Here is a 16,290-nt window from a genome sequence, read left to right as displayed (position 1 = left end):
GAGGCTGAGGCAGGAAAATGGCGTGAACCTGGGAGGCAGAGCTTGCAGTGAGCCGAGATTGCGCCACTGCACTCCAGCCTGGGTGACAGAGCGAGACTCCATCTCAAAAAAAAAAAAAAAAAAGTATTGGATTAGATAAGAAACAGGGCTGATTGAAATGTAGAGAACTTGGGGTCCTCCATAGACTGCTGGTGGGGATGTAAACTGGTGCAGCCACATTGCAAAAAACGTCTGGCAGTTCCTTAAAAAGTTAAACATAGAGTTATCATTTGACCCAACAATTCTACTCGTGTGTGTGTGTGTGTGTGTGTGTGTGTGTGTGTGTGTACATACCTAGGAGAAATGAAAATATATGTCCACACAAACATTTGTACATAAATGTTCATAGCAAGATTACTCATAACAACCAAAGGTGGGAACAACTCAAATGTTCATCAACTGAGTAAACAGATAAATAAAATGTGGTATATCCACACAATGGGATACTATTTGGCTGTAAAAAGGAACGAAGCACTGATACATGTTACAATATGGAAGAAGAGGCCAGTCACAAAAGATCATATGTTTTATGATTTTATTTATATGAAATATCCAGGAAAGTCCAAATGTATAGAAGCAGAAAGTAGATCAGTGTTTGTCTAAGACTGGGGCTTTGGGGGCCTAGGGAGTGACAGTTAGAGGATATGAGGTTGCTTTTTGATGTGGTGAAAATGTTCTAAAATTGATTGTGGTTATGGTTGCATAACTGAATATATTAAAAGCCACTTAATTGTATATTTTAAATGATTGAATTGTATGGCATGTGAATTACATCTTATAAAGCTGTTGCAAAAAAGAAGGCATGGAAAAGGACTTTAAAAATCCAAATATGAATTAATTAGTGAAACTGACATTTGCAGTTGGCAGGAACCTTGATAACAAGGTAGCCTCTAGGATACTTGGTGTAGCGAGTTGAGTAATGAGACATAGCAAGTGCAACTTTGGATGTGGCAGGGAGATAAAGGGTAGGCAGGAGGGAAGAGATGGCAATGTAAACATCTTATCTGGAGAAGGAAGCACCCTGAAATCTTTGTGGCTAGGAATTTTGTACCCACACTTCATTAGACCAAACTTCTCTAAAGCAGGAACTGTCTTATTTCCTTCTGTATCTCCAGCGGTTTGTAGAGGGCCTAGATTTTAGTGGATACTCAAACTATGTCTTTTGAGTGCATAATTAATAGAATAGATATTAAACCTGTAGGTGTCTAGCACGACTATGTGGACAAGTGGTGCCCATGATGAGCTTTTTATCAGTCTGAAGATAAATGAGAAAAATAAGGTCAATAAGGCATCCGTATTAGCTGAAAGACGTAGGCAGAAAATCAATAAAAATATAAAAGACTTAAAAGACTTGGACAGTACTATCAGCCAGCTTGATCTAATTGATATTTACAGAACAGTCATCCCAACAACAGAATATACGTTATTTTCAAGAACACAAAATATTTATAAAGATAAACCATATTCTGGATTATAAAGCAAGTTTCAATAAATTTAGAAATATTAAAATCAAATAAAATATGTTGACTCCAATGAAATTAAATTAAAAACAAATAACAGAAAAATGTTTGGAAAAATCACCAGAAACTTGGAAACCAAATAACACACTTCTAAACCTGAGGGCCAAAGAAGAAATCAAAAGGAAAGTTGGAAGGTATTTTAAACTGAATTAAAATGAAAACACAGCATATCAAAATTTGAGGGATGCAGCTAATACAATATTTACAGTGAAATTTATAGCACTAAATGTCTATATTATAAGAAAAGAAAGGTTTTTAAATCAATGACTTCAGTTTCCAAATAAGTAACTACAAAAAGAAGAGCAAATTAAACTCAAATAAATCAGAAGAAAGGAGATGACAAAGATCAGAATAGAAATAAATGAAATAGACAACAAAAATACAGAGAAAAATCACTAAAGCCAAAAGCTGATTCTTTGAGAAGATTAATAAAGTTGATGGATCTCTAGCCAGACTAATCAGAAAAAAGGGAGAAGATGCATATTTACAATATGATAAATTTGACAAGTGACATCACTACAGATGCTGCAGACATTATAATTATGGTCTGAAAACATTGTAAACAATATTATAAATAAAGTTATGCCAGTAAATTTGACAAATTAGACAACGTGGACAAAGTCTTTAAAAGACAAACTATCAAAGCTGACTCATATACACCTAAATAGCATTCTATCCATCAAATAAATTGAATTTTCAGTTCAAAATTTTCCCACAGGCCATGCACAGTGAGTGGCTCATGCCTGTAATCCCAGCACTTTGGGAAGCCGAGGTGGGTGGATCACTTGAGGCCAGGAGTTAGAGACCAGCCTGGTCAACATGGTGAAACCCCATCTCTAGTAAACATACAAAAATTAGCTGGTGGTGGTGGTGCATGCCTGTAATCCCAGCTACTCGAGAGGCTGAGGCAGAAGAATCTCTTGAACCTGGGAGGCGGAGGTTGCAGTGAGCCAAGATCATGCCACTTTAGTCCATCCTGGGCGACAGAGCGAGACTCCATCACAAAACAAAACAAAACAAAACAAAACAAAACAAAACAAAACAATCCCACAAAGAAAACCAACTAAAGGTGGCTTCACTGATGGGTTCTGCCAAAGATTTAAGGAAGAATTAATACCAATTCTACAAAAGTCTCATAGAACATCAAAAAAGAAGTCAATACTGCCAAACTCATTCTGAGGTCATCATTACTCAGACACCAAAACCAGACAAAGATATTACAAGAAAATAAAACTATAGAACAATAGTCCTCATGAACATAGAAGCAAAATTTCTTAACCAAATTTTAGTAAATCAAACACACAAATACATGTACAAAAAGGAATATACATTATGACCAAGTAGGATTAATCCCAGGAACGAAAGGTTGGTTTGACGGTCAACTACAATAACATACTACAAAAGAAAAACCACATGATTTTCTGAATAGATACAGAAAAAGCACTGATAACATCCAACCTCCATTCCTGATAGAAGCTCTTGGCAATATAGGAATAGAAGGGAAATTTCTCAACTCTATAAAGGGCATCTATGAATGTTAACATCATACTTAGTGGTAAAAGACTGAATGCTTTCCCCCTGAGATCAGATGCAGACAATAATGTCTGTCCTCACTATATCTATACAAGATTATAGTGGGAGTTCTTTTTTTTTTTTTTTTGAGGCAGAGTCTCGCTGTTGCCCAGGCTGGAGTGCAGTGGCGCGATCTTGGCTCACTGCAGGCTCCGCCCCCCGGGGTTCACGCCATTCTCCTGCCTCAGCCTCCCGAGTAGCTGGGACTACAGGCGCCCGGCTAATTTTTTGTATTTTTAGTAGAGACGGGGTTTCACTGTGTTAGCCAGGATGGTCTCGGTCTCCTGACCTCGTGATCCGCCCGCCTAGGCCTCCCAAAGTGCTGGTATTACAGGCGTGAGCCACGGTGCCCGGCCTATACTGGGAGTTCTAACCAGTTCAATTGGGCTGAATCAGGCTGAGTAAGACTGAAAATATGATCTAAATTCTAAACTCAAACAAACAAAAACAAGCAAACAAATAAAAAGGCCAAAATAATTTTTTTAAAGTTGCTTCTTTTCTTCTTTTAGGCATATTTATTAGTACAAATTAGGCTAATAAATTGTTCCTGATAAAGATTCTTAGGAGGCCTACATCAGTTAAAAATACAAGAATAATTTAAAATTTAATGGTTTCTGGATCTTTATGCCTCAATAACCCTGTTTATACTCTTAAAATCCTTACCAAAACATGCTTTCCTTCATGTAATTTACTTTGTTGATAATGCAGAGCTAAGTTCCAGCCCCAGTTTATGAAGTCAGCATTACTGTGGTTTGTTGTGTGAGAGTTTTCTGACCACTTCTCTGAAATCACTGACCTCCCTTATCTGTGCCTGTATCTAGGTACTGTGTTACTATCCTCCACTGTCCTCTCAGGAGTTATTTTTGTCCCATTTTCTTTCTTTATTCATTTGTTTATTCAACAAGTATTTATTGAGGGACCACTACTAGCCAAGCAGGCACTGTTTTAGAAGGAAGAAATACAGTAATATTCAAGATGGACAAAGTGATGTTTAATAGACTCCAACCTGGTTGGTTGTGTCCACTCTCAATTATTTGCACATTATATTTTCTCTTTGTGTAAGGACCGAGGTGTCAGGACAATTGGCGAACACCCAGGGTTCAAGGCAGTGGACCATTGTCTTTACTTGGAAACCACTGGCTGATCTGGCAGCCTCTCAGGAGCTAGAAGGCACGTGGTGCCCAGAGGGCAAAAGTCGTTCTTTTAGCAACTCCTTTGGCCTCTTCGGGGAACAGATCACCTGGAGCAGATGTGGCTTTCTTACTAGCTAGATATATTACTTTAGGAAAATCATTCTGACTTCTCTGGGTCTTACCTTCCTCGCCTACGAAAGAATAATACTCAAGACTAATATTTACTGAACATAGTATATAGGCACTATCCTAAGCACTCTCTGTGCATATTAACTAGTGTTATCCTCATAATAAACTTACAAGTTTCATGATCTCTGTTTCTCAGGTGAGAGAGAAAAGTGAGGCACAAGGACACTGACTGCCCAAGGTTATAAAGCAATTAGGTGGCAATTAAAATTTAAACCAACTCAGTCTGGCTTGAGATTCCAAACTGTTAACCATTACACTATACTACCTACTCACATGCAGGAATGAAATTAGACATCTATTAAGTTGTCTATCTCTAGTTACAACAGGTTAACTGGTATAAAATGTAGGTTGAGAAAATGGACATATTTTAAAAATGAAATAGTAGAGATGTGTAATGCTTGTGGCAACATGAGGGGTCATAAGTGGGAAAATGGTCTAACTTGAATGACATCCTGATCTCCCTGCATAGCCAGGACTTCCCCACCTGGGGACTTTCCGTTATTTTTCTTTTTATCAGCTTTTTTGAGGTATAATTTATATACACTCATTTTAAGTGTATAGTTCTGAGTTTGGGCAAATGTATATGCTTGGTAACTACCATTGCCACCATCCCAAAAGGTTCTGTGGTGTCCCTGAAAATCAACCTCTACCCACTCGCAGCCTTAGGCCACCACTGATCTGCTTTCTTTCTGTCAGTAGAGACAGAATATCGCATAAATGAAATCATACACTATGTACTATTTTTTTTTAGTCTGTATTCTTTTGCTTAGCAGGACATTTTGTGACCTTTCCTCCAAGGAGTAGATCCTTATCCGTATCCACAAATCCTATCTACCCTTCAAGACTCGTCTCAAATGATGTATTTTTTTTCCTTACTTCAAATCCTAACCTGAATTGTATTGTACTATGTCCTCGCAGCAGGTATATAAATAAAATCACATGAGTGTGGAATATTTTCTACTCAAAATTTGTATGTTATCCACTTATAATCAATCAATTATTGTGCTTACCAAGTCATATCTCTAAGTCACCTCTTTAAACATCTTTAATATTTCTTTTGGCAGGCTGACTTGCAAGTTTTGCATTTGGGCGTTTTATTTTCTGTATAATATCTTGCCTTTAATTCACATAACAGGGAAGATGGAGATGAAAACCATTTCACTCCTAAGAGCAATGACAGGGAATCTTTAAATCGATAATGATTGATCCACAAAAAAGCAACATAAGTTAGAAGATAATTTAGATATCTGCCCGAGAGAGAACACTCTTTTTCTTATTTATTTATTTATTTATTTTGAGACGGAGTCTCGCTCTGCTGCCCAGGCTGGAGTGCAGTGGTGCGATCTTGGCTCACTGCAACTTATGCCTCCTAGGTTCAAGCGATTCTCCTGCCTCAGCCTCCCGAGCAACTGGGACTACAGGTGCCTGCCACCACACCTGGCTAATTTTTTGTATTTTTAGTAGAGATGGGGTTTCACCATGTTGCCCAGGCTGGTCTCGAACTTCTGACCTCGTGATCCACCCACCTTGGCTTCCCAAAGTGTTGAGACTATAGGCGTGAGCCACTGCGCCTGGCTTCTTTTGCTTTTAAAAATGTTTTAAAAAGGAACTGACAGTTCCTTTTAAAATGAAATATAAAATTTTACTTGCGATTATTATCCAATATAATGTGCTTCCAAACTTTTTATTTTATTTGGGGAGTAATATGAGGAAAAAGAATAAACGAAGGGGAAGAGAAACAAAAAAAAACTAGTAGAAAGATCTGAACATAGGAGAACTGCTTGAACCTGGGAGGCGGAGGTTGCAGTGAACCGAGATCGGGCCACTGCATTCCAGCCTGGGTGACAGAGCAAGACTCTGCCTCAAAAAAGCAAAAAACAAACAAAAAAAAGATCTGAACATAGAACATAACATACAGACACAAAGAGACTTATAGGCTTACAAAGAAAACACCACCAAGAAAGACACATAGATCTAAAAGAGGGGCAAATACAGGACATGCATGCACTTAGAAGCTAACATATACTTTTATGCCATAAGAGTCCCATCTTGTGGCCTTTTAGGGTATTTCCCCTAAAAGATTTTAAAGTCAAACAGTTGCTCATTGTAAGCATAAATGGGAATCACCTCTTGGCACACATTCTTAGTTGCGTCAATTGAATTAAGCTGAACGCTAGAGACTAGAAACCCCCCCACTCTGGTCTAGGACTTCCAGCTCTTGTACAGATAATGAGGGCCAGGTCACACAAATAATGAACAAGATAATGAAGTTCATTATCTTGCCCAGTTCCTGTGGTAAGAGCATGGGGAAGATCCAGGCCCAATTCCCTTCTCTAACCCCAGCCATGTTTTCTTATCTCCCTTCCATCTTCTCTGGCCGTCCTCACAATTTATCCCACATTCCCCAACTTCCAGCAGTACCAGCAATTCCTAGAAAGATCAGCTCCATCTGACTTCCATCTTCACCATGGCTGCATGCCTGTTTTTTGACTAGTGAGTGTTGGTGTGAGGTGCAGGAGGGTAGGAAGCACACCTTGTGCATGATCATCCTGAGAGAAGAAAGAAGGTGATTTCATACTTACATGATGTTCCATTCAAACTTGATAGTGGGCACGTGACCAAAGCTTGTCCAAACAGAGCCTAGAATAACTTGGCCACAGTGATTGATTCAAGAATGGGTTGTTGGCTCAAAGAGTTCCCTACAAAGGCCTCTAGGTAGTGTTGACAGGTCAAATCAACTAGACTGCTATTCACTCATTCATTCATTCTATGAATATTCCAGTGTCAGGCATTCTGAACATAGTACTGAACAATACAGGCGTGGTTCCTGATCTTACGAAGCTTAGAGTACAGCAAAGGAGTAGTGAAGAGAGAGCTGAGAAGGGATGTGAGGAGGGCTTTGGGGTCTCCAAGAAGAGGAAAGGAGGTAATTGTGAGTTGTATGCTCATAAATCACCTGCTAGTGCCACTTTTGAGGCATATGAGTTGATTGATATATATTTTTTGGGGAGAAAGAAAGGAAAAAAATTGTGATTAACCCTTATAACCAGAATTTAACTAATAAGTGTCTATTTCAGTCAAAGAGCTGTGGAAGCTTAAGCTGGGTATATAAACATCAAAAATGAGGAAGCAAGAATGATCAGAAAGTGTGTTGTGGGAATATGATTTGAAAAGACTTCCAGGGGAAAGTGGATTTTGAAAACAATTTAAATGTTCATGGTGGAAAATGACAGCAGAGATAAAAAATTGGTGGCCCTTCTGGTGTGGGCTATGGCCTATGCAAAGATGCTGTGCCAAAAACTAATGAGTGATTTGTGAGGAGGTGTCACGCAGGTTAGCTTATAGGGGAAGAACTGAGAGAAGGCAGACATGGAGTTCTAGCTGGAAACTTGGATTAGGTTATAGGTGATAAGTTTCCATATAGATCTTAATATTGAGAATGAATAATTGCTAGTTGATTTCCTGATGAAGATATAGGTCTTAATAATGAGAATGAATAATTGCTAGTTCATCTCCTGGCCAAGATCTCAAATTCTGGAATGCCCACCCAACAGCCTGGGTTCCTGAGGCTCAAAGGAGACCCACACCAAGCACTCAGGACATTTTGGCCAATATCCCATGTTGTTCCTCCCTAGAGTTCTGATCCCATTTTCCTATCTGTGCTCTCTCCTGGGGGGATTTTCCCAGACCATGTAAGAGTCAGGAGAGCATATCTTTACCTGGGCCATGGTTGGGTGAAGTGTCTGTGTAGTGGACATTTTGAATGTTGGCTGCTTTGCTTCTATTTCTTCCTCCTTTTGGTAATGGCATCCCGACTTCCCATTGGGGATTCACTCCCCCCTTACTCTAAGTCTATGTAGTCTGGAGGACTGTTAGCATCAGGGATGGATCCATGACCTAGGAATGGTTAATAAACGTGGTTTCTGGAACTTTTACAGGATATCTTGGGAAGTAAGGAGATCCTAGCTTCAAGCTGCTACAGAGGCTGAAAATTGCTAACCCTGGGGAATGAAGAACAGAAAGATGAGACGAAAATACCTAGCTGTACCTGGAACACTTCTGAGATTTTTAGTAACATGACCCACTCACTACATTTCCTCTTTTTTTGTTTATGCCAATTTGGTTAGGGCTTTCTATTACACAACTAAAAGTCCCAGTTGTGACTGTAGCCTGTCATGGCTTTTTTTTTTTTTTTTTTTTTCTCACAGGTCCAAGATCTGGTCTTGACCATCTGTATTTTATTTCCTTATCTGGAAGAGGAGCCATTGAAGAGTAGAACTGCCAAGTTTCCCCCTTGAAACCTGTTTTTCCTTCAACCCTACCCTTTTCTTGCAGTTTTTTCAAGAGCTGAGGTCCTCCTTGCATTGGACTCGAAAGGTAAGAAAGAAAAGACGATAGTATCAACCACCTAAAAGATTGTCCCCTTACTCCTCCTACTTAAACCCCACACCTTAGCATCATCACTCCTGAAGACTTTAGAGTGCCTGACCTTCATTATAGCACCTCTATCTTGGCAGGGTAGGGGTTCTGTGTGAAGAAGAAAGCTCTGAGTACCCCACAGAAGTAAGAAATTTTAGCTAACAGTGATGGTTGGGTGAGAGGTTCCCATACAAAAAGGGCTGAGAACTTGAAGATTCTGGCTCATTTGACCAACTTAGACAGTCACTCCTTGACTTTCATGAGAATCTCTACAGTGACTGATACGAGTTGTATGCTTTTTGCTTCTTGGTATCCTTCCCAAAGGGTTTGTGGTGGTTGGGTTCTGTATACAAAGGTGTTCTAGTTATCATTTTTACCTAATTGATGGATTAATTAGAGGTGTACTGAAATCCTACTATAATAATCACACATCTGTATAGAGCTTGAAAGTTTACAAATTACTTTTACATATATCACGTCATTTAATGTCATGAACCTAAGTCAAAAGAACATTGAGTGGAAAGTAAGCCAGACATTAAGTCTGTGTCACAGATGGAGACACTGTGACTTACAGCCATGGTTTGCCTAAGATCACACAGCTAGGAACTGGGGGAGCTGGAGGCTGGGACATTCCATTCAAATTCAGGAATTCCTGCCCTCTCCACTGTCATGCAATCTCTCTGATAGGTCAGTTTGGAACTAAGGAAAATACAAAAGGAGTGTAAAACATGGTCTGATTGAAAAAAATAAGGCACATATTCAAGACCCAAACAGCTATTTAGGATACAAGCTCTTGAAATGAAAAAGATTATGATGTCTTTCCTGTGTGTAATTCAAAAATACAAAACAAGGCTAAACAAGTGTGGGAACTCCTCTTAAGTTCTGATTTTTTCTATGATAACGACTTCAGTGCTTCTTTTTGAAACACTCAATATCAAATCTTTTTACAAAGAGTTTTTGTTTTCTGTACCTTTGACTTGCTTTTGTCCTAAGCTGTGCTTAGCTGACCTGCTGGGTGGCTTGGTATAGGCTGTCAGTAATGTAATGGCAAAAGTGGTGGCTGAACACAATAATACTAGCTTTATGCCCCTTAGTATATGGAATGTAATAGGTACTCAAAAAATACTTCTTACTCACAAGGGAACAATATTGATAATTTAGACATTAGAAAAATACCCCACTCATAACTAAATCTGTTCTGGGATATTTGAAAACTTTTGGGGACCATATTTCAGTTATTCTGAACCACTGGACTAAAGAACAGTTGACTCAAGGCTTTAAGTAGATAATCAAATTACTATCAATTTTGCTCAAATCAGTTGCTCAAGATTTAAAAAAGGTACTTTGAATCCAAAGCTCCATTTAGTGGCCTCATTTAAATATTGCCCTTTTCAAGTAACCACTATTTTTCTTGCCTGGAGTTGCAGCCCAACTCTGCTTTATTATACAGCAAATTGCTATATAAGTGAAGGACGCACCTGCCACGCCTCAACTTTCTTGATGTCTGCACAGGAGCCGTTGGTGAAGAGCCCTCTCCCAGGTAAGCAGGTATATATATCTTGCAAGGCATGGGCAATGGAGTAGACTGCTAAGTACACATTGTAGGATATCCGTAAATGCGTGTAATCTATGTAAGGGGTCTCGACACTGCTGATGTTCTCATCCCCTGTACAGAGGGGTCGGAAGGCTGTCGAGCTGTTGCTAAACCTGCCGCCACTTTCTTCGTGACCTCTCAGAAAGGTGTCCACAGGTAAAGGTCCTTTTGCACCTTCCTGGAGGTGGCAGTTAAATGTTTCTTCCCAAAACTCCTTGGCAAAACCATTGTGGACAGACTTCCTGGGATGGACCTTCTTCAGGAATTCCCGGAAGCCTGGGATCTGCCCAGCCTTCAGAGCGAATCCAATGGTGCCTCCAACCACGTGGAAGTACTGAGGCATGGCGATCAGAGAGGAGCTGGCCCAGGCCTCGCTGGCCAGCCAGATCTTGCCCGTGATATTGCGCCGGACAATCTCCTTGATGAGGGGCTCAAGATCTGGGCCACTGGAGAAAACCACGATGACTTTGGCCGTGGAATTTTGAATCACCTCCACCACATGCTGGATCTCTTCCTCATCAGAGTACTGGGAGATGAGTTCACTGAAGTCGATGCAGATGTCCCTTTCCTCAGCTTCCTCTCGGAACTTCTCAATCCCCGGCCGCCCATAGTCATCATCAGCTGCAATTGTGCCCACCCAGTTCCAGCGGAAATACTCGATGATGTCTGCCATGGCGGTGGCCTGGTGCTCATCATTGGGGATGGTTCGGAGGAAAGACTTGAATTGATTCTTGTTGCTGAGGAGTCTGCTGGAGGAGGCATAACTGACCTGGAGAGAACCAAGAACATGGTGAATGAGTGAGTGAGTGAGTGAGGAGGTGCTGAGTGAGCCTCCAGGCTGTTGTGGAGGTGGCTTTCTGAGCATGCCTTGGTCTCATTTATCAACTATGCTGTTCACTGTGTACAGGATGAAAGAAAGGGTAAGGAAAAGCAGCATCTGTTCCACTCCAGCGTGACCACTTAAGCACCTTTCAGTCTATGAGGGAGCATCCCAATTCCCAATGGATGATTCTTCACAATGCTAACTTCAAAACTGGGTCTGGCCATAAAATCAACCCAACAATAGTGGGATGTACTTAGCCTTTCAAGAAGAGTCTTTATGCACCGTTTCATGTTTTCTGTAACCTACTCTGTACTGCCTCATTGGTTATAATATATCCATGTACACAACTTTGGCTTGTTGGGCTCAGCTTCTGATCTGAAGAGTTTAACTTCCCTTTACTGCAATAAACACTTTGTCCATAATTTGCCTCTGGAAGGAATCAGGTTCCCCGTGGATTATAAACTTAAGGCTCTTCAGAGGAGTCCCCGGGAATTTCCTTTTCTTATTCTGCCTAATTTCTCTCTCCCCCTCTTCTGGTTATTCCTCCTCCTCCCTCTCCTCCCCGCACCCCAGTATTTTAGAAAAAAGTAATCTTAATTGCAGTCATTTCTGAGAACTGTTTCTTTTAGGCTCAATTAGACCACTAAGACCACTAGGCTCAATCCCCTTGTATCACAGTAACAATGACGTATGTAATTAAATATCATCAGAAAAACCTCCCTTCCTCTCCATCCCACTATTGTTGGATTGATTTTATGGCCAGACCCACTTTTTTTTTTTATTATACTTAAAGTTCTAGGGTACTTGTGCACAACGTGCAGGTCTGTTACATATGTATACATGTGCCATGTTGGTGTGCTGCACCCATTAACTCATCATTAGCAGACCCACTTTTGAAGGTAGCATTGTGAAGAATCTTCCACTGGGAAGCACCTTCCAGAGCCCTTTCCTTTATTCAGTTATAGGTGATGGCTAGGCCTGCTTGACAGGCTTTTGATGTGGGTCTCGAAAATCTTAAGAGGCTGAACAGGAACCCTGGAGAAGCTGTCTTGACATGTTTGCACTCTCTAAGACATAGCCACCTCTGCATCTGAGCAAGGGTATGGACTACCAAGGGAAGAAAGTCTTGCCCTTGATGTTAAGAGATCCTTGCTTGAAGAAGTAGCCAAATACCATGTAAAGCATTAGTTAGTGCAGAACTTTCCCACTTCTTTTCACATTATGGCAACACATGGAGCAAACGGAGGAAGCTGATCAACCCTGGTGGGAGTGCTCTGACCACTCAGGCCCCACCTGGCCACCCCAACACTTGAGGGGATCCACATCTTTGATGAGGCCGGCTTCAGCTCGTTTGCAGCACTCTGTGTCATCATGGCTCACCACTTAGGAAGTTCCAAGTTATGGGACCATTTTTTCTGAAGAACGAAACATTTTTACACAAATAGAATTTCTTCTAGGAAATGAAGTAGCTTAATATCTTGTGTTCTCTAGTTTTTCCAGAAAGATTTTAAACTTCTTAAGGAAACAAGTCGAAGGTATTTGGGACAATGCCTTTTTAATATCTCTCACCACTTAAAACAATTAATTTTCCATGTCCAATATTTTTAAATAAAAATTTCCAGACCATCCTGGCTAACACGGTGAAAACCCGTCTCTACTAAAAATACAAAAAATTAGCCGGGCGTAGTAGTCCCAGCTACTTGGGAGGCTGAGGCAGGAGAAGAGTGTGAACCTGGGAGGCAGAGCTTGCAGTGAGCCGAGATCCTGCCACTGCACTCCAGCCTGGGAGACAGAGCCAGACTCCATCTCAAAAAAAAAAAAAAAAAAAAAAAAAATTTCCAATGCGTTTCTTCTTATTGATGGATAGTTTCTACGTTAGAAACATAAAAGGTGTTGGTCTGTAAAAAAATTAGGCCAACTTGACTAAAAAGCAAGTATGATTGTTTTCTGACAAGAGCTTTTATTTTAGAAGGTATAGTATAAAATTGATTATTTTTTCCTTTATCAGAATGAAGTATTCTCGAAATACCACAGAACTTATGAGGCAGGTGGTTAAATTAAGTAATTTGTTTAGATGTTATTGTTTTCAGAGAATTCTGTTAGCAGACCCAAACAATAGGCCTCTGAATCAGATTTTTGCAAACACAAAACTTACCATTTAAAAAAATCCATCCATTATTGCTTGCTTCTTGATTTTTTCAAAAATAGGTCAAAAGGGCTTTAATGGAATAAAAATCAAAAACAATAATATTCCTCATGGATATGTTCTCTTAAGGAATATATTTATAATGTTTACCAAGTTTTTAAAAAGCAACTCTAAAGTGGGGTAAATACCATTTTGTGCCCCAACCCCCCAAAAAACCCCTCAGAAACACACAAAACTTTTTTTTATTGTTAAGAGGGGAGAATTTCATGAATGATTCAGAAAACTATTCCAACCGCAATTTGTCTAGCTGGTCTGCTTGTTCCATCCACTTGGTGGCGTCGCTGGCATACGAAATACCCCTGGGTCCATGACCCCACCCGGCAGGGCAGTGGTTCCCAGCCCAGCTGCACATTAGAATCACTTCTGGAGTGTTAAAACCTCCTGACACCCAGGCTGCATCTCAGCTCAATTAAATCTTGATCTCTGGGGAGTGGGACTTAGGCACCAGGATTTTTAAAGCTCTCTGAGTGATTCCAATAGGTAGCCATGGCAGACATGGCAGAGAACCCCTACTGTAGATAGACTTATATTGGTTTGATTGATAATCAAAGCACTTTTATAATTCAAACTCAACTTAACCTTATCCTTCGTCCAAAGCAGAAAGAATTAACACTCCCCTCCCCTTTTCATGTTCTTTCTTTACTTGACATCTTAGCCTGTTGGCCATGGGGTAACAATAACTTACTTTAACTGTGTATCTAAATTTGAATATACGCAGCACATTTACTGATACAGGCTTTGTCAGATCACTTTGGCACAAAAGTTACAAAGCCAGGGCTTCCCCATGGGAAACACCTTTAATTCCCTGAAGTAAGGATTCCGTAAATGATGACAAAACTATCTCTCGTCTCATGTATATAAAGAGATAATGGCAATCACAAAAAAAAAAAAAAAAAAGGAGCCCTCCTAACATAGAAATGTAAATTTATCAAAGGTACTCTTACAAATTTTAAATATTAAATATTCAAAAAAATAAATTTAGGTGTAGTTTATAATTTAATTTCAAACTTAATGTAAGGATGCATCACAATTGAGCTGATTCTCCCACCCACAGACAATTAGGTTGTTTCCATTTTCTCACTATTACAAAATGATGTCATAGATTTATAAATATTAAACTGAAAAATGCTTTGCTCTATAGTGTTAAGAAGGAAAATGTCAGGTTATAAAATGGCATTTCACATTTGTTATCTTTTTTTGGTGGAAAAATGCATCATTGAATGTTTATTAAAGCACTTGCTTCAATAAACTGTTAGTAAATGAAAATGCAACCATTTCTCCACCTAGGCTAAGTTCCTACAAAGTGGAGACTGCTTATACATATATACTCAATAAATATTTGTTGAATGAAACAGAATTTTCTCCATTTCTGGAATGTGCAACACAACGATTAAGTTCCTGTTTGTGAGAAAATATGCTCTGCTTCCCTCTGAGCTAAAGTTTCAACAAGACAGTGGAGCAGCAGAGACTTTTCAGGAAATGGAATTCAGGACAGATATTTTGGATTTGAGAGGTGGGATTTACCTCATATGCTCTGATTCCTTTTAGTAAAAGCAGAAGGAAAAAAAATTTACTAAAGGAATAGAGTGGGAAATAAATAACTGAATGCCTCTTTTTAAAAAAAGACACAGTTTTATGCAAGGTACATTTAAAAGAATTTTGGAAGCATAGTGAAGGTATCATTGACATTGTGGACACTGGAGTTTCAGAAATCCCCAATGGTCATGATACAGCATATCAACTAAATCACAGGTCTTTTGCACCAGAGATGGGAATATGGTAAACCATATGGATATTGGGCATGGCACCCCCAAGCCTGCTTCTTCTGATCCTGCTCCCAGTGCCCCGTCTGAGAAGGCTTGAGTACCTGGGGAATGTAGAAGAGCCCCAGCAGATTTGCCACTGCTGTGGAGACGCCTGAGCCAGTTGCTCCCACCACAGCAATCGTAGAGGGAATGTGCTCTGAGCAGTTGCAGAACTCATCAAGGTTCAAAGAATCAATTTTGTTTTGAGCAACAAAACTCAGGGTGGCTTCCAAGGCCTTAGAAACGGTGTTGCAAGTGTCAAATATCCTGTATCCCAGCGTCAAGTTGGGAAGAAGGGCTGGGCTGCTGTTTATCTCCTCTATGGCAAATATCATAGCCTGTAACCAGCGAAACCCACGGAAATTATACCTGGAAGAAAGAAGAAGTGGAAGAAAATGGGAAGCTTTCTAGTCAATGACTTTAGATTAAAGACCCGGCAAAGCCGGGTTTGAATCATGGAACTGTTACTACTTTCTGGCTTTATGGCATGCTCTGTACAGAGCCCTCTCTGTTAAAATGGGGATGACACAGCCGGGCGTGGTGGCTCACGCCTGTAATCCCAGCACTTCGGGAGGCCGAGGCGGGTGGATCACTTGAGGTCAGGAGTTCAAAACCAGCCTGGCCAACATGGCGAAACCCCGTCTCTATCAAACATACAAAAATTAGCCAGGTGTGGTGGTGGGCGCCTGTAATCCCAGCTACAGGGGAGGCTGAGGCAGGAGAACTGCTTGAATCTGGGAGATAGAAGTTGCAGTGAGCTGAGATTGTGCCACTGCACTCCAGCCTGGGTGATAGCGTGAGACTCCATCTCAAAAATAAATAAATAAAAATAAAGGGAGGATGACACTTGCCTCATAGGGTGCCTGTGAAGATGATGACATGAGATAATGATGCAAAATCTTCAGCATGGTGCCTCACACAGAGACAGAGAGCAATAATGACAATAATAAAAATAAAAAGAAAAATAAAAGATTGCTATTTGTAATTCAT

General features: G+C 40.1%; 1 protein-coding gene across 2 annotated transcripts in view; it reads right to left on the bottom strand.

Annotated features, from left to right (window-relative positions):
- Positions 1-16,290, bottom strand: part of CASR (calcium sensing receptor) — a 107,728-nt gene that overhangs the window by 15,168 nt on the left and 76,270 nt on the right. For both annotated transcript variants that reach the window (XM_055259357.2, XM_055259358.2), the window contains 2 exons: positions 15,363-15,669; positions 10,351-11,235 (listed from right to left, as the gene is read on the bottom strand). In XM_055259357.2, the coding sequence (XP_055115332.1) occupies positions 10,351-11,235; positions 15,363-15,669 (1,192 nt within the window). The remainder of the gene's footprint in view (positions 1-10,350; positions 11,236-15,362; positions 15,670-16,290) is intronic.

The sequence above is a fragment of the Symphalangus syndactylus genome, chromosome 21 (assembly GCF_028878055.3).
Source record: "Symphalangus syndactylus isolate Jambi chromosome 21, NHGRI_mSymSyn1-v2.1_pri, whole genome shotgun sequence".
In the NCBI taxonomy this organism is placed as follows: domain Eukaryota; kingdom Metazoa; phylum Chordata; class Mammalia; order Primates; family Hylobatidae; genus Symphalangus; species Symphalangus syndactylus.
The sequence above is the reverse complement of the archived record's forward strand: the minus strand, read 5'-3'. Positions and strand labels throughout refer to the sequence as shown.